This window comes from Chelon labrosus (assembly GCF_963514085.1).
Source record: "Chelon labrosus genome assembly, chromosome: 19".
Taxonomy (NCBI): Eukaryota; Metazoa; Chordata; class Actinopteri; order Mugiliformes; family Mugilidae; genus Chelon; species Chelon labrosus.
In genome coordinates this window covers 9678447-9693017 of record NC_140352.1, presented here as the reverse complement: position 1 = coordinate 9693017, position 14571 = coordinate 9678447, and the positions used below count along the sequence as shown (strand labels likewise).

Here is a 14571-nt window from a genome sequence, read left to right as displayed (position 1 = left end):
ATTTCTTGAACATCTGCTTTAAACTGTACATTTATTTACATTTCTCTTCCTCATTCCACAGAGCATGGGCTCTTTTACATTCATGCACCACTAAAGGTCTTCTCCAAATCATGAACTTGTTCGCAGTACTCAACACAGATGTACACTCTACTCTTGCACCAACCGCCCTCATTAGTGTAGGTTTGTTGTGATGCTTCACATTTTTTCATGTCCCATCCACCTATCCTATCGTACACACAAATGAAAATATTTTGCTGGAAATATTCAAACTGGAGACAAATAAGGTCTCAAATGTATAAAGGAGTGCTGCTTCTTTCAGTTTGGTTTTGTGCTTGAGTCAAAAACGATTAATTGCATTTTTTAAAAATAAAATCATCAACTTTGTAGTGATTAAAAACCCGCAGAATTCATTCATTCATTCATCTTCTGTAACCGCTTGTTCCTGTTAAAGGTCGCGGGGTCTGCTGGAGCCTATCACAGCTGTCATTGCTTCATGCCAAAAAAAACCTGTCCATTATGTTAGCAAATGGATTAAGTGAAGAGAGAAAGACACTCCTATCCAAACACTTGACTCTGGTTCATTCAACTAAAAAGCCTCCACTTCTCAGGGATGGCAGTCCAAGCCATCAGAGCCCTTTCTCTGTTAATTGTGATATCATTTAGCATTCATTTGTTTCTTCTATCATGGGAAGGTTCATTACAACACTTCAGGTAAGTTGTGCTTTTGCATTTCGCCCAGAAATAGCACACAGAAAGGAAGCTATAACATTTATATTTTTTTGCAGAAAATAATAATTACATTTATTTTTGTACATTTATAGAATGTCTCTTATGTTACACTTTTGTTTGTTAAATTTTCAGCTGGAAAACTTTCTTGGGAAAATTCAGACACACAAAGGGAAACATGTCACATGAAGATGACTTGACACTCTCTGGAAAAAAAGGAAACTCGACTCCTGCCGTGTTAAACACAACACACCAGGCGAACATAACTACTTCAACAAAACCAAACCCAGTGACAACACAAAAAAATACAAATACAGCCACAGCTGAGACGCCAATGCCCATCCTCTCCAAGAAATCCTTCAAGAAGCTTCCAAAGTGGGATTTTGAGGATGTTTATAACCAGGATGCCCCACCTAGACAGACAGTAAGCACGCTGAGACAAGATAGAACAGAATCTGTTTAAATGCATTAACTTAAAGTTTGTTAGTTGGCACGGCTGAAGACTCCTAAGCAGCTTTAGCGTCACCTGCATGCATTTATTGTTTGCAGTGAATGAATCTAAATGGTGAATCTAAATTTATTTAAATGGTGACTGACATTTCTCTAATTGTTTGACCACCTTTTTTTGCCTTCTCTATCATCTGACAATGTTTAGCTTATTTGATTATTTAAGATTTTTATCATTTTTAGACTTGTGCCCAGTCTCTGCGAAACTCAAAGGATGAGAGCTTCAAGAAGGCTTTTCTTCCCAACATACGTTTGTTTCTCCACAAAGACAACATCAACATGAGCGAATGGAACCGACTTTCACATTTTAACAATCCTTTTGGTTTTATGGAGTACAAGTTTGACGGTAGGTATTTATGTATGTCTGTGCCAAGGCAGTATTCCAACAGCCGTAAAGCAATATTGGAATTTTTTTTTTGTTGAACTCATGTTCCTCTTTCTGGATATATATAACCCTGAAAGCCAAATGATAAATGTAAAAAATTGAGATCAATAAGTCTTCTATGTTCAGATCTAAAAATGTTTTTTGCAAAATTCTGACAAAAAGATTCGAGATTATTCTCCCAGGATTTATTAATAACAGATTGAATGCATTCTTTATGAGCCTAGATGGGTTTTAAATATACATGCCAGGAGAGAAGAACAGGACCCTGCTTTACTGTCATAAGATCCAGAGAAAGTGGCAAAGTCCTACCTGTTAGTACTACTCAACCATTTTGTAAAATTTTTGTAACTGGATGACACTTTTGTAAAAAGAACCATATGCTGAAATAATCACTATCAACATTTTTCCTTTCAATTTTGGTGCATTTGTATAACTTAAATAAGCCTTATGTAGGTAAAGAGTCAACAGTTCTAGATCTTCGGTAATGCCGCTGCCCAACCCCTGCCTGCATTATGCCCCGATCATCCGCATGTTTGCATACAAAGGCAAAAGTAATTCTTTAGGCTCAATACCAACGTGCCCGTTTAAACATTACAAATTTCTCATAGATATGCATACAGTTAGAAAGAACATAGTATTAAAAGGCAACATAAGTATCATAACCCTGATTTCTTGGTGTGGCCTTCTCCAGACCCTCTGGGCTATGGGTGTTACGCAGGTTACAGTTTTGAATCTTCATTAATCATCAGCAGGATGGTAAACACAGAACTTTATCCCTCATTAAACACACACAGAGATACCGTCACACCCCTAACCTTGCCGCCCTGAACAAAGACAGGTAGGAACTAAGATTACTCTTTTTCTCTATCACATGTGAAATCTAGTGATGGGAACGGCAGTTCTTTTGACTGTACTGAATCACTAGAATCAGTTCATTAAAATGATTCGTTCAAAAGATTCGTTCACCGAATCGTTCCGTCCTTAGCAGGTGCCCTGATTGATGTCACACGCATCCACATCTGGTGGTTGCCAAGGCAACCGTTCAGCATATCTGTGGTCGGCAGCCCGGCGATCTGCGACATCAGTCCATACGGTTGACCAATAAAAGTTCAAATCACAAGCATTAGAGCACTATACTAAAATATATGAATGGATATTCTGACACAAAGACGTAGTAATGTTGTACTAATTAGCAGACAACGGACTGAATCGATTAGTCTATTGTTCCACGGTGGCACTTAGTACAGCCAACAGAAAACTTACTAAAATACAAATGACAACACCACTGCGGCTAAACACCAGTATGTTAACGTACATGCTAACGTCCGTCAAATAACAGCATGTTTAACATTAGCATGTTAGCTTCTAGCCTCGTTTTATTCTATACAGTTTATACTACACGGTGCTACACGGATGTCAACAAGCCAGCGCTAATTACAGCAGTACAGTTACTAAACGTGAACCAAGTCCCCTGCCCTGAGTGGCAGTTCTATCTGTGTGTTCAGCAGTACGCGAGTGAGTGACACAGGCCTCGTGATTCGCTGTAAGATTCTAGGATCACTAGAATCGCGAACGTACTGCACGTTCGCGGCTGAGCTCAACTGAACTGAGAAAGGAACGAATCAGTTCATGAAGTGATTCCATTCAGTACGTTCACTCAAAAGAATCATTCGCGACCGACGCAACACTAGTGAAATCGTATCCAGTTGATATTTGGACTGACTGTTGCCCTGTGTCAGAGTATAGTGAGCAAACAACAGAGCAACAAGCTGACATGGTTCTACTATCCATCCTATTTCATTATAACATGCATACAACATGCAATAGATGACAGCAGTACACCTTTATCTTTAGCACATTCTTCCTCTTTTTTTTATTCTTTTCTAAACTGGGCTCCGGATTCTTTGATCTCTTCATTTTTATGGTTTTAATTTGGCAGTGGAGAATCACTACATTACCCATCAGTCAACAGTCAGGACTAAACCAATTAACCCTGATGGTGTAAACTGCTTTAGTATTAACTTCAAATCATTTAGTTGTATACGAATATAGAGCAAATATGTCAGTATTGATGACTGTAAAGTCCCCCGTCTCCCTTCTTTTTTTTTTTCCTTAGTTTTTGTGAAATTGTGTAATCCTGCTTGTCCATGGGTTAATATGTAAGTACTAACATATTTATCTAATCTCTGTGAAGGTTCTCAGTCACCCAGGCCATGGTATAGCCAGACAAAACAAGCTGACATAAGGTTAACTGGACTTGTAGAGTTTCTTGAAGTTTCATCCAAGTAACTTCTTCAGTACTATAAAAACTGGCGGGGAGTTTAAATAGGAACATTAGTGAGTGTTGCTCATTAGTAACTCACATGACTAGTGTCAACCAGATACTTAAGCCTCGAAGTACTGCGGGGCATGGATGCCGTAACTTACGTACGTAGCCAACGTCGGTGCGAGTCAAATACTTGTGTGTTTGTCAGTCTGTCTCTCTGGAAAAACGCCAACTACACGCTAGTCAGAGCTGTGTCTTTTTTGCCAGTCAAGTTAATTTTTGTTTCTACTTCCTACCACACTTTAAACAATGGCAACTGAAACTTAGACGAGTCATACAAATGTTTGTATCACCAACCTTTCCTCGATGTGTTCCATCTTTTTTGATCCAAAACAATCAATTGCGGAGTTGGAGAATCAGCGGAAATACTAAAGTGGAAATACGCTACTACCAAACGGACCAATCACAGCTCTTGCGGTTTGCGTTGCAGACGTTTTCATTTCTGGGGAGGTGCACATCAGCTATGGTACAGGTGTAACAGGTCCCAGGCAGAGTACCTGTACACAGATAAGGTTCCTGTAAAACAGGAGAAAGAATGAGACAGGCGACCGTTTGCTTCTGTTCAGTGCAGCTTCGCTCAGTAGAATGAGGAAGTAAACAAAAGTCCAAGGAATCCAAAAGGAGAAACAACTAGCCACACTGCCCCCTACTGGTAACACTGAAAGGCTCTCTGCTTCTGCTCTCACCAAGAGCTAATAATTGACCATTTTGGCACTTTTTAAAACATTTCTTTCACAGAAAAAATATTTTCAAAATAAAACAAACAAAATTACATAAAATGTGACCTTACATTTCATGGGCGTCACACAGTGTCTGCATATGCTCTGTGCTGTCGCCAGTAGCTACAACTTCTTGGGGGCGGGCGTTGTATGATGGCACATTTCATATCAGTCCACCTCCCTTGTTCAGAGAGGGGTTTTCCAATTTAACATATAGCTTATTTTAAACCATCTGCCTTCTCTGGTTAAAATGCTTACATTGCTGGAGTGTCCTTTCCTTCACGTGTTTTCTTTTAATTTGCAGATGTGATGCCTTCACTGAAGCTGATTCCAAAGCCAACAGAGCCTCTGCTCCTTCCAAAACCAGGAGGTGATGGCTGTGTGCACTGCGCTGTGGTGGGTACGGCAGGAATCCTCAATGGCTCCAAAGTTGGCGCAGAGATCGACTCTCATGATTATGTTTTCAGGTAAGAAAGAGGGTGGGAAGAAAATCTGTTTTTTTTTTTTGTCAATCCCCACCGAGTGTGCTGTAAGGTTTCAAAGCCAATCGACTGATGGAGATTGTAATTATATTCTATCATGTATATTCTATCATCTATCAAAATTTATTTAATCATAATAAAATACCAACAGATATTCTCCAGTGGAAACAGCAAGCATCCCCTTGGCTTCAAATTCCCCCACAACATTTGCATGCTATTAAAATCTGTCCATTTCTTCTTTTTGATTCGTGTCTTGGTGGAGTTATTTGTGTGGTCAGGATCAAATATGTTGTTGAAATGTTCTGTCACAAGAACATGTAAAGTTGATTAGTTTGTCCAGCGCAAACAGAGATTATGGTTTTTTAGCTCAGAAGCACAAGCAGCATCAGTCCTGGATGACGAGGTGTGTGTGTGGCACAGTTGAGTTTGCTTAGAGTGAGTCAACAAAGGAGAAAGTCTGGGATATTTAAACATCCTTCATTCTGATGGTTTATGGGTTTGTACTTCATTTTCTCTCTTCCTTATTCTCCGTGTCAAATAAAGGAAAAAAATGAAACTGATAGAAGTAGTGTACTTCTACTCTAAATTTGAGCAATCTCCATCAGAATGCCAATGCAGCACTTTGACTCTTGAAGTACTTACAGCATGGTCCACCAGTTAATTTTACCTGAGCGCTGAATAGTGTGAAGCATGTCAAGCCAAGGAGTTGTTTTTTGTGTAGATGCTGTTTTCATTGTTATTTCTAGTAGTAGTAATAATAATTATTTATTTAGGTTCACAAAGCCTGTTTTGAGCATCAAACCAGGAAAAAAAGCACTCTTGAAACAAAGTAAATTCAAAACCAGTGTTTTCAGGATGTAAATTCAAATGTGCGGACCATGTTCTGGAACAGTGAAAGACAACCACCAATAACATTAATAACAACAAATTCTTGTATTATTTTAATATCTTTGTTTAGTATTTAAAGTTTAGTACTGCCTTTTCCATTGTTTCTGTTCTAAGCAAGTAATAGGCAAGCTGTCTTAGCATTGGTGTGGTTCGCTCAAAAATAAAACAAACTGATCAATCCAGTCAGATGTGAACTGGAAGTTTTCCTGGTCGACAATACACCGACATTTGGCTTTCCACAGGCTGCTCATTCGTTATAGATCTCACAGATTAAACTATTTAGGCAGAACAGTACCCGATAGTAACCGCACCGTTACCATTAAAATTGTTCTCATTTTTAAAGCAGATGTAAAAATGTAAAAATGCAATGCTGTAAGTAATCTTTATCTTTAGTTTTTAGAGCCTATGAGCTCTATTGAGTTACTTTTTTATTAGGGTATTAAACTGGTGTTTAAACTGATCATAAGGGAAAGCTTTATAACAGTGAAGTGAAACAATTCTGTTTAAATTTAAACAGTTTAAAATCAACAAAACACTTACTAACCCATAAGTCAATACTTAACTCTGCAGGCTCCATAATGGACAGAGATAAAATGTTTTCCAGTGGCAAAGAAAAAGGGATCAAACCTGTTGGTAGCATTTGTTAAGCATTACATGTTGCTATTGAGGTGAATAACTGGCAGATTTTAGTATAATATGTTTAGAATGAGCTTCCTGTTAGATGTATCCCATTATGGCATCATTTGATGCAAAAATAAATAATAATAATAATAATAATACATTTTATTTAAAAGCGCTTTTCAAGATACTCAAAGACACTTTACATAAAAAGGACATCAAATTAGCAAAACAATGTGAAATATAACATCAAAAACACAATAAACTGAGCTAAACATTAAAAGCAATTTTAAAAAGGTGTGTTTTTGTCAGAGATTTGAAGGTAGGAAGGTCGGTACAGTCGCGGATGTGTTTGGGGAGAGAGTTCCAGAGGGAGGGGGCAGCTGCAGAGAAGGCTCTGTCGCCCCAGGTTCGATGCTTGGTCTTGAGTGGTGGAGTAAGGAGGTTTGCGTCACATGAACGGAGGCTGCGGGATGGATTGTGGCGATGGAGCAGGTCAGTGAGATAGGAAGGGGCCTGGTTATGGAGGGCTTTGTGTGTGAGGAGGAGGATTTTGAACTGAATACGCTGTGGAACTGGGAGCCAGTGGAGTTTCTGGAGGACAGGAGTGATGTGATCACGGGAGCGGGTGTGGGTGAGCAGACGTGCAGCAGAATTTTGGATGTACTGAAGTTTATTTAAAGTTTTGGATGGTGTGCCATAGAGGATGCTGTTGCAGTAGTCAATTCTGGAAGTGATGAAGGCGTGAATGAGGGTTTCAGCAGCAGAGAAGGAGAGTGATGGACGGAGTCGGGCAATGTTCTTGAGGTGGAAGAAGGCAGTTCTGGTGATTTGATTGATGTGATGATCAAAGGAGAGGTTACTGTCAAAGATGACTCCGAGGTTGCGGCTGTTGGGGGATGGAGACAAGGTGGAGTTGTCGATGGTGAGGCGGAAACTGTCTGTGGTGTTGTTGAGGGATTTGGGGCCGATAATGATTAGGTCTGATTTGTCACAATTTAGTTTGAGGAAGTTGATCTGCATCCAGGATTTGATGTCAGCGAGGCAATTGGAGAGAGTGGAAAGAGTGGCGGGAGTGATGGAGTTGGTGGAGATATAAAGCTGGACGTCATCAGCATAACAGTGGAAATGGAGACCGTGGTGGCGAATGATGTTGCCAAGGGGGAGCAGGTAAAGTATGAAGAGGAGAGGACCAAGCACCGATCCCTGGGGGACACCTTGGGACAGAGGAACAGTGGAGGAGGTGCAGTTGTTGATGTGGATGAATTGTTGTCGGTCTGAGAGGTATGATTTGAGCCAGGAGAGTGCAGTGCCAGTGATGCCGAGGGAGGACTCAAGGCGGGAGAGGAGAATGGTGTGATTTATGGTGTCGAAAGCTGCAGTGAGGTCCAGGAGGATGAGGATGGTGAGCTGGCCGGAGTCTGCGGAGAGGAGGATGTCATTGGTGACTTTCAGGAGGGCTGTTTCGGTGCTGTGTTGGGAACGGAAACCGGATTGAAATGGTTCGAACAGGTCATTTGAGCAGAGGTGGGCTTTGAGTTGTGTGGCGACAATACGCTCCAGTATTTTGGACAGAAAGGGGAGATTGGAGATGGGCCGGAAGTTCGACAAGATGTCAGGGTTGAGTCCAGGTTTTTTGAGGATGGGGGTGATAGCAGCCAGTTTGAGTGAACGGGGGACTGAGCCAGACCTGAGGGAGGAGTTGATGATTTCTGTGATGAGTGTGGAGATGGCTGGTAAAGAGTCCTTAATGAGGTGAGATGGGATGGGATCCAGAACACATGTAGAGGTTTTCATGCCTATCATAATTTTGGGCAGCTCCCCTGGTGACACGGGGGAGAACTGAGACAGAGGCTGAGAGGTGAGGAGGGGAGGAGCAGGTGAGGGAGTGGGAGTGCAGGCCGTGGGGGCAGGAGAGGAGGACAAGTTGTTGTAAATGGTGTCGATTTTTGTTTGGAAGAATGAGAGAAAGGAGTTGCATTTGTCAGTGGTGAATGAGTTGGAGGTATTGTCGCTGGGCTTGAGGAGTTTATTTACTGTAGAAAACAGAGCCTTGGGGTTGGTGGAGCCAGAGTGAATGAGGTGAGAGTAGTAGGTGGATCGGGCAGTACTGAGAGCATCCTTGTACTGCTGAAGGTAATCTGTATAGGCTTGTAGATGGACAGTTAAACCGGTTTTCTTGTGAAGTCTTTCAAGCTGTCGTTTTTGTGATTTCATTTTGTGTAGTTCAGGAGTGTACCAGGGGGCAGAGTGGGTGAAGGAGACAGTTTTAGTTTTGATGGGGGCTAGCTGGTTGAGACAGGAGGAGAGTGTTACGTTGTAGAATTTGGTGAGGTCAGAGGGATTGTCAGTTAACGGAGGGGGGGAAGCAGATATTTTACTAGCAAGAGAGGCAGAAAGGGCTGAAGGGGAGATGGATTTGAGGTTTCTGAAAGATATTGAAATATTGAAATAGATGTATGAAGTTAATTAATTAATCAATCAATCACTTATTACACATTTGAGTATGTGTGCACTATCCTTTTTGAAAATCCAATATTATTGGATTAATATATCAAATTTTGTTATTTTGAAAGTAATTCTGGGTCTCTGATTTTCATTATTTTTTGTACTTCGAGTAGGTCTTAAATTTAACCTATAATGGTCTTAAAAAAGTCTTAAAAAGTCTTAAATTTCACTTGCTCAAACCTGCAGAAACCCTGTTATTACTGTGCACTATATATTACAATAAAGGTCTACCTACCTGTGTGCTGTTTCAAAATCCACTCCATTGTAAAGGAAAACAAAACTGTTGGAGGAGTAATTAATCTTTTATGTTTTATTTACCCTCATGTTAAGATGTCTAACTTCACAGCAGAAATAAACCTGTTTATAGCTTGGCACAAAAAGATTTTTGTTTGAGGCCGAACAACTTTTCAGAAGGTTGCAACGCCTTCATGTTAACATGAATATCTGAACGCAATGCAACTGCAATCCATCAAATAGTGAGATTTTTCAGTCTGTTGCAAAGGGGTAGACCAACAGAACAACAACATTCATAATGCTACTAAAATTCAAAGGATGAAGACCTGAACCATTAGAAATTAAAAGGGAACAAAAACACAATGTATATAATATACAGCATTATACATATGTACTGAAATGAAGACACTTGAGTATTATGTAAATGAAGCAAATGAAAATGCAACCAATCAACATCCTGAAAAGTCTCTTGTTTTGAATTTTTGTGTTGCAGGATGAATGGTGCCGTGACCCAGGGTTATGAGGAAGACGTAGGAAACAGAACATCTGTGTACGTTCACTCGGCCCACTCCATCACCTCATCACCATATTTGTTCAAGAAGTACGGCTACACGTCTGCCCCTCATGATGAGGTACTGAAACTTAAACACTTAAACAATGTAATGTTGTTTTTACTCACAATAAAGATAACGTCTGTCTTCCTCTTTGGCAGGGGATAAAGTACGTCATGATTCCTGAAGGAATGAGGGACTTCCAGTGGCTGGAGGGGCTTCTGAAAGGAGAAAGAGTCCGTGCTGGCCCGTACCACAAAAATCTGTAAATATAATTTTTACAAGGATAACTTATTGTACGCATTGTTCATTTAAAAAGAAAAAATCTTTTCTTGACATTGAAAGTATATTGTATCATTCAATTTAAAAACAGATTTACAAAATTGAAATACATGTATGACTAAGCAAATGTAGAGTTTAAAAATACAGTTTTGTTCTCCAAGCCATTATGTTGGTCACTATGTTGGTTACTGTGACGTCCATCAAAGTCAATAGTGCCATTCAATCGATTTTCAGTTCAAATTCTTTGTCCTTGTGCTCTGATATGGCAGGTGTGCGCCCATATGTTAACAACTACCAACAATCTTGACGACAGTAAATCAACTGAAGAACGATGTGCAACCTGGGACGTGTTCCCAGTTCTGCCTCAACATTGTACAGACTTATATGAACATCTTTCATCAGCTTGTTCCTTCATTTTCAACTGTTGCTTTTGTATTTTAACCCTCCAGGCCAAGGACGTACTACTCAGGGCTGTACAACGAGAACCGCTTCTACGTTCTGCACCAAGACTTCCTCCGATACGTACGAAACAGGTCAGCCTCCTGTCAAACACCCATCCAACCTTTCTGTGGTTTAAACCGTATGCTTTTATAAATGTATCTGCTGTGGTAACAAAAGTGGCACGAGTCATTCTTTTGCAAAACAATTTTCATAAAATGTATGACGTACTTTTCTTGTAATAACTTTTCATTACTCCACCGTTTCAGCGTGTTACAGTTATGTAGCAGTAGGACCTAAATGCAGGGAACAAAAGAAAGAAACAAAGCTAATTTAATGAAAATTTACGAAACAAGAAAAAAGGCGCTGCACGGATGGCAGGATCTGAACACACAAATCCAAAAAAACAGATAAAGACCAAAACCAAGATGAGAACTGACTAACATGAGGAAGCACGAGTGTACGACAAACAGGGTAACATCTCAGACAAAAACTCAACGACGACTTGACAGGGGTAGCAGAACAGGGGTAACATAGGAAATGACATGACAAAAGCAAAGGCAGGGTTATATATGTACTCACACACAAGGGCTGATGCAATAACTAGAGACAAGTGAAACCAGAGCACAGCAATAATTAAACAAAAATGCAAGTGAGTCTGGCAGAAGTGTGGACGGGTCATCGATATCGCAGCTCCTTGTGCCTCCGTTCTGCAGACTCTGGCTTCAAAGTCACAAGATTGCGCTGCCTGTATCCTTGGGAAAATAGTGTCAGCTTGGCCATTGCAAGGAAGTGGGGATGAGTAGTCCATATTTATATACAGTCTCTCGAACAGTGAGACAGGAAGTGAAACCTAAATTCCATAGACATATATACATAGACGCCTCATTGAGCGGGTTGGCCCGTTGTTGCGATACGTCAACGTCGCCGCCATATTGGAGGAGGCAGCTCTGTCCCGCGAACGAATAAGAGTCAATGGAGTGAACTTTATTAAGCGTCTTCTACAAAGTACTATAAGTTAATGCCTCTCATTTACACATTCACGCACAAACGTATATATTCAGGAAACCGATAGGAACCAAAAACAACGTCTGTAACATTAATGTAACATTCATGTTTTTGGTTCCTATCAGTTTCCTGAATATATACGTTCGTGCGTGAATGTGTAAATGAGAGGAAATTACTACAAAGTTTCAATTTACTTGTCAATTTTGTAGTTGTACATATATAAAAGATATATACTTACTCTAATGTGCAAAAACGTTTAATAGCGGCAACTGGACTTGTAGAGAAGACGTTTTGCTACTCGGACGTTTTGCTACTCGGAGTGGTAAAACGTCTTCTCAAAAAAATAAAATAAAATCTCTACAAGTTCAGTTGACTTTTTTTTAAACGATTTTTGGATATACCATGACCTGGATCACTGAGAAACTTCACAGACATCTAACTCTAATCTATGTGTATGTTGATTTAATGTGTTTTCATTACCCGACAGGTTCTTATTGTCACCTAATCTGAATGCTTCATTCTGGTCAATAGTCAGACCAACCAATGGGGCTTTCACTCTCTTCCTGGCTCTGCATACCTGCGACACAGTAAGTTAATGTAGTAAACATAGATACTGATAAAGACCAAGACAGCTTTTGGCATGAGTGCATTTTATTTATTTATTTTTTTTTCTTTTTGAAGCAGCAACAAGTGTCCATTTAGGGAGTTCCACTCGGCTTCACACACAGATTTCGGTCACAACTGCAATATTTTGTTCTGTTAGCCCAACATCGGAAATCCTATTCAAAGTAAATTGGAGCAAATCCACATGTCAAGGATTAATTGGTTTAATCCATGCTTTACAAGGAAAAAACACCTGCTTATTATTATGACCAAAAGAACTCTAAACCTTCACCTGTCCTCCGTGTTTTCTTTCTCTGTCATCCTCAGGTGAATGCATACGGATTCATGACAGAAGACTACAGCAAATACTCCAACTACTATTTTGAGAAGCATATTAGAACCAAGGTCATTTTCTACAGCAACCATGATTACGTTATGGAGAAGAATTTGTGGAAAAAGCTTCACAACAGGAAAATACTTAAGCTATATCAGAAATCTGAATCAGGGACAGAAAAGCCGGAGCAACACTAATACATAAAGAATTTAACATGTGTTAAAGCAAATCCTTGGCTCTAAGGTAATTTATACGATAATAATAATATGCTGGGCTCAGTAGTTGGCTGTTGTGGAAAGGGGCTGCAGTGTTTTAGTCAGGAGCATCTTGCAAATATTATTGCACAAGGATGCAGCTGTTTATTAATTTTTTAAATTTTAGTTTTAGTTTATGCATTTGTGCAAAATTTATATTTCTTACAGTACATTTTGACTGTCTGTAAGCCAAAGAAGATTAGCGATATGAGTTACTGAGAGTAACTTTCTGGGTAAGAATTTGCACTCACAGTCTTAGGACTCGCCTCTGCTCGGCCACAAGGAGGAGTCCGTTTAATGTAACAATGGGACCTGTACTGACAAGATAGTTGGCTCCAAAACTGTTCATTCATTCAGTAACAGAAAGAATAAAGAGAACACGGGAGAACAGTAAGGATTTGTTTCTGTATTTATACGTTTTTAACGTTTCTTAACAAGCAGAAAGTCAGATCAAAAACCTTGCATGTTGTTGATCACTTGAACTTTTTAGTCATAAGACCTTCATCTTGTAAATAACTTAAAGGTCCAGACATGTCAAACCAGCAACAAAGAACTGCTTGTCATGGGTTCACCGTCAGGACAGGAAAAAACAAGCAACTGTTTGGGGTCCCATGGGAAAAAAAAAAAAAGAAAAAAAGCCCCTATATAGTATATGTGTATACCATTTAAAAGGTAACTAATCATCTCAGTCATAAAAAATTAAAATAGAAAGGTGTGCATTGTTTGGTTTAATTACTATATTAAAGAGTTTCTGTTAATTATTTATTCATCACACTGGACAACTTTAACAGTGTCCGAAAACCTGTTTCAAAAAAACAGACATTTGAAAAAAGCACAAAAGACGTACCAGTGACAACAAATCAGGAGCACACTGTCAGGACAGGTAAACCAAGAAGCTGTTTGGAGCCCTGTGAGGAATAGGACCCCCAAATTGCTACCTTCTTGACATATGTTGCCATGACAACCATAACCGCCCCAAAACCTATGAAAGTCTTACGGTGCAATGGTCCACAACCCCCCCAACCAACCACTAGAACCAAGGATTGTCACTGACTCCCATCAGTGAAGGCCAAGTGTGACACTGTCTCACATCGCTTTTGTCTGAACCAAAAAGTGGCACTTGAACACATCACAAAAACTATTTCCTTGCTGGCCAGTATGTTCTGCGCCTACATAAAAGGAAATAACTCTTCATACCAGCAGATGGCAGTAGATGAACAGTAACTATTAGCTCAGAAGTTTGGAAGCGCTACCACCCGTCTACAGTTTGATGATCATGTTTCTGTGAAAATATTTGTGTATTTTAACCCTAAGAATAAATAAAGATGGAAGAGATGCAAGAGAGTAAGTGTGAAAGAATCTCACTGTCACCAATTCAAGTTGCTGAATCGGTTGAAAAATCATCGACAGGGGTCCGACTAGTTCCATCACTCCAGGATACACGGCAAAAACTCACCAACTGTCCGGCATCAGCAAATGGCCAATTGTAGCCTTGGTGTGTCCTTTACAGAGCACTTCCATCATCATTTAAAGGAATAGTTTAACAAAACAGATTCACTAACAATGACCACACCTTTAACAATGCAGATAAGTTTATTGATAGACAGGCTGTGAGACAAATAGATGGAGGGATGAGAAGGGTTGATGGGTATGGGATGAAAAGGGGTCAAGTGGATGGGATGAAAGGGGTTGCAGGGATGGGATGAAA

At 39.9% G+C, this 14571-nt stretch overlaps 1 protein-coding gene across 1 annotated transcript; it reads left to right on the top strand.

Annotated features, from left to right (window-relative positions):
- The first annotated feature begins 483 nt into the window (after nucleotides 1–483).
- LOC311504148 (alpha-N-acetylgalactosaminide alpha-2,6-sialyltransferase 1-like) lies at nucleotides 484–14191 on the top strand. The gene is made up of 9 exons (XM_084567145.1): nucleotides 484–711; nucleotides 862–1150; nucleotides 1417–1579; nucleotides 4968–5130; nucleotides 9887–10025; nucleotides 10106–10209; nucleotides 10676–10759; nucleotides 12160–12259; nucleotides 12603–14191. The coding sequence occupies exons 1-9, from the start codon at nucleotides 611–613 to the stop codon at nucleotides 12804–12806; spliced, it is 1347 nt and encodes a 448-aa protein (XP_084423271.1). The 5' UTR covers nucleotides 484–610; the 3' UTR covers nucleotides 12807–14191.
- Nucleotides 14192–14571: the final 380 nt, after the last annotated feature.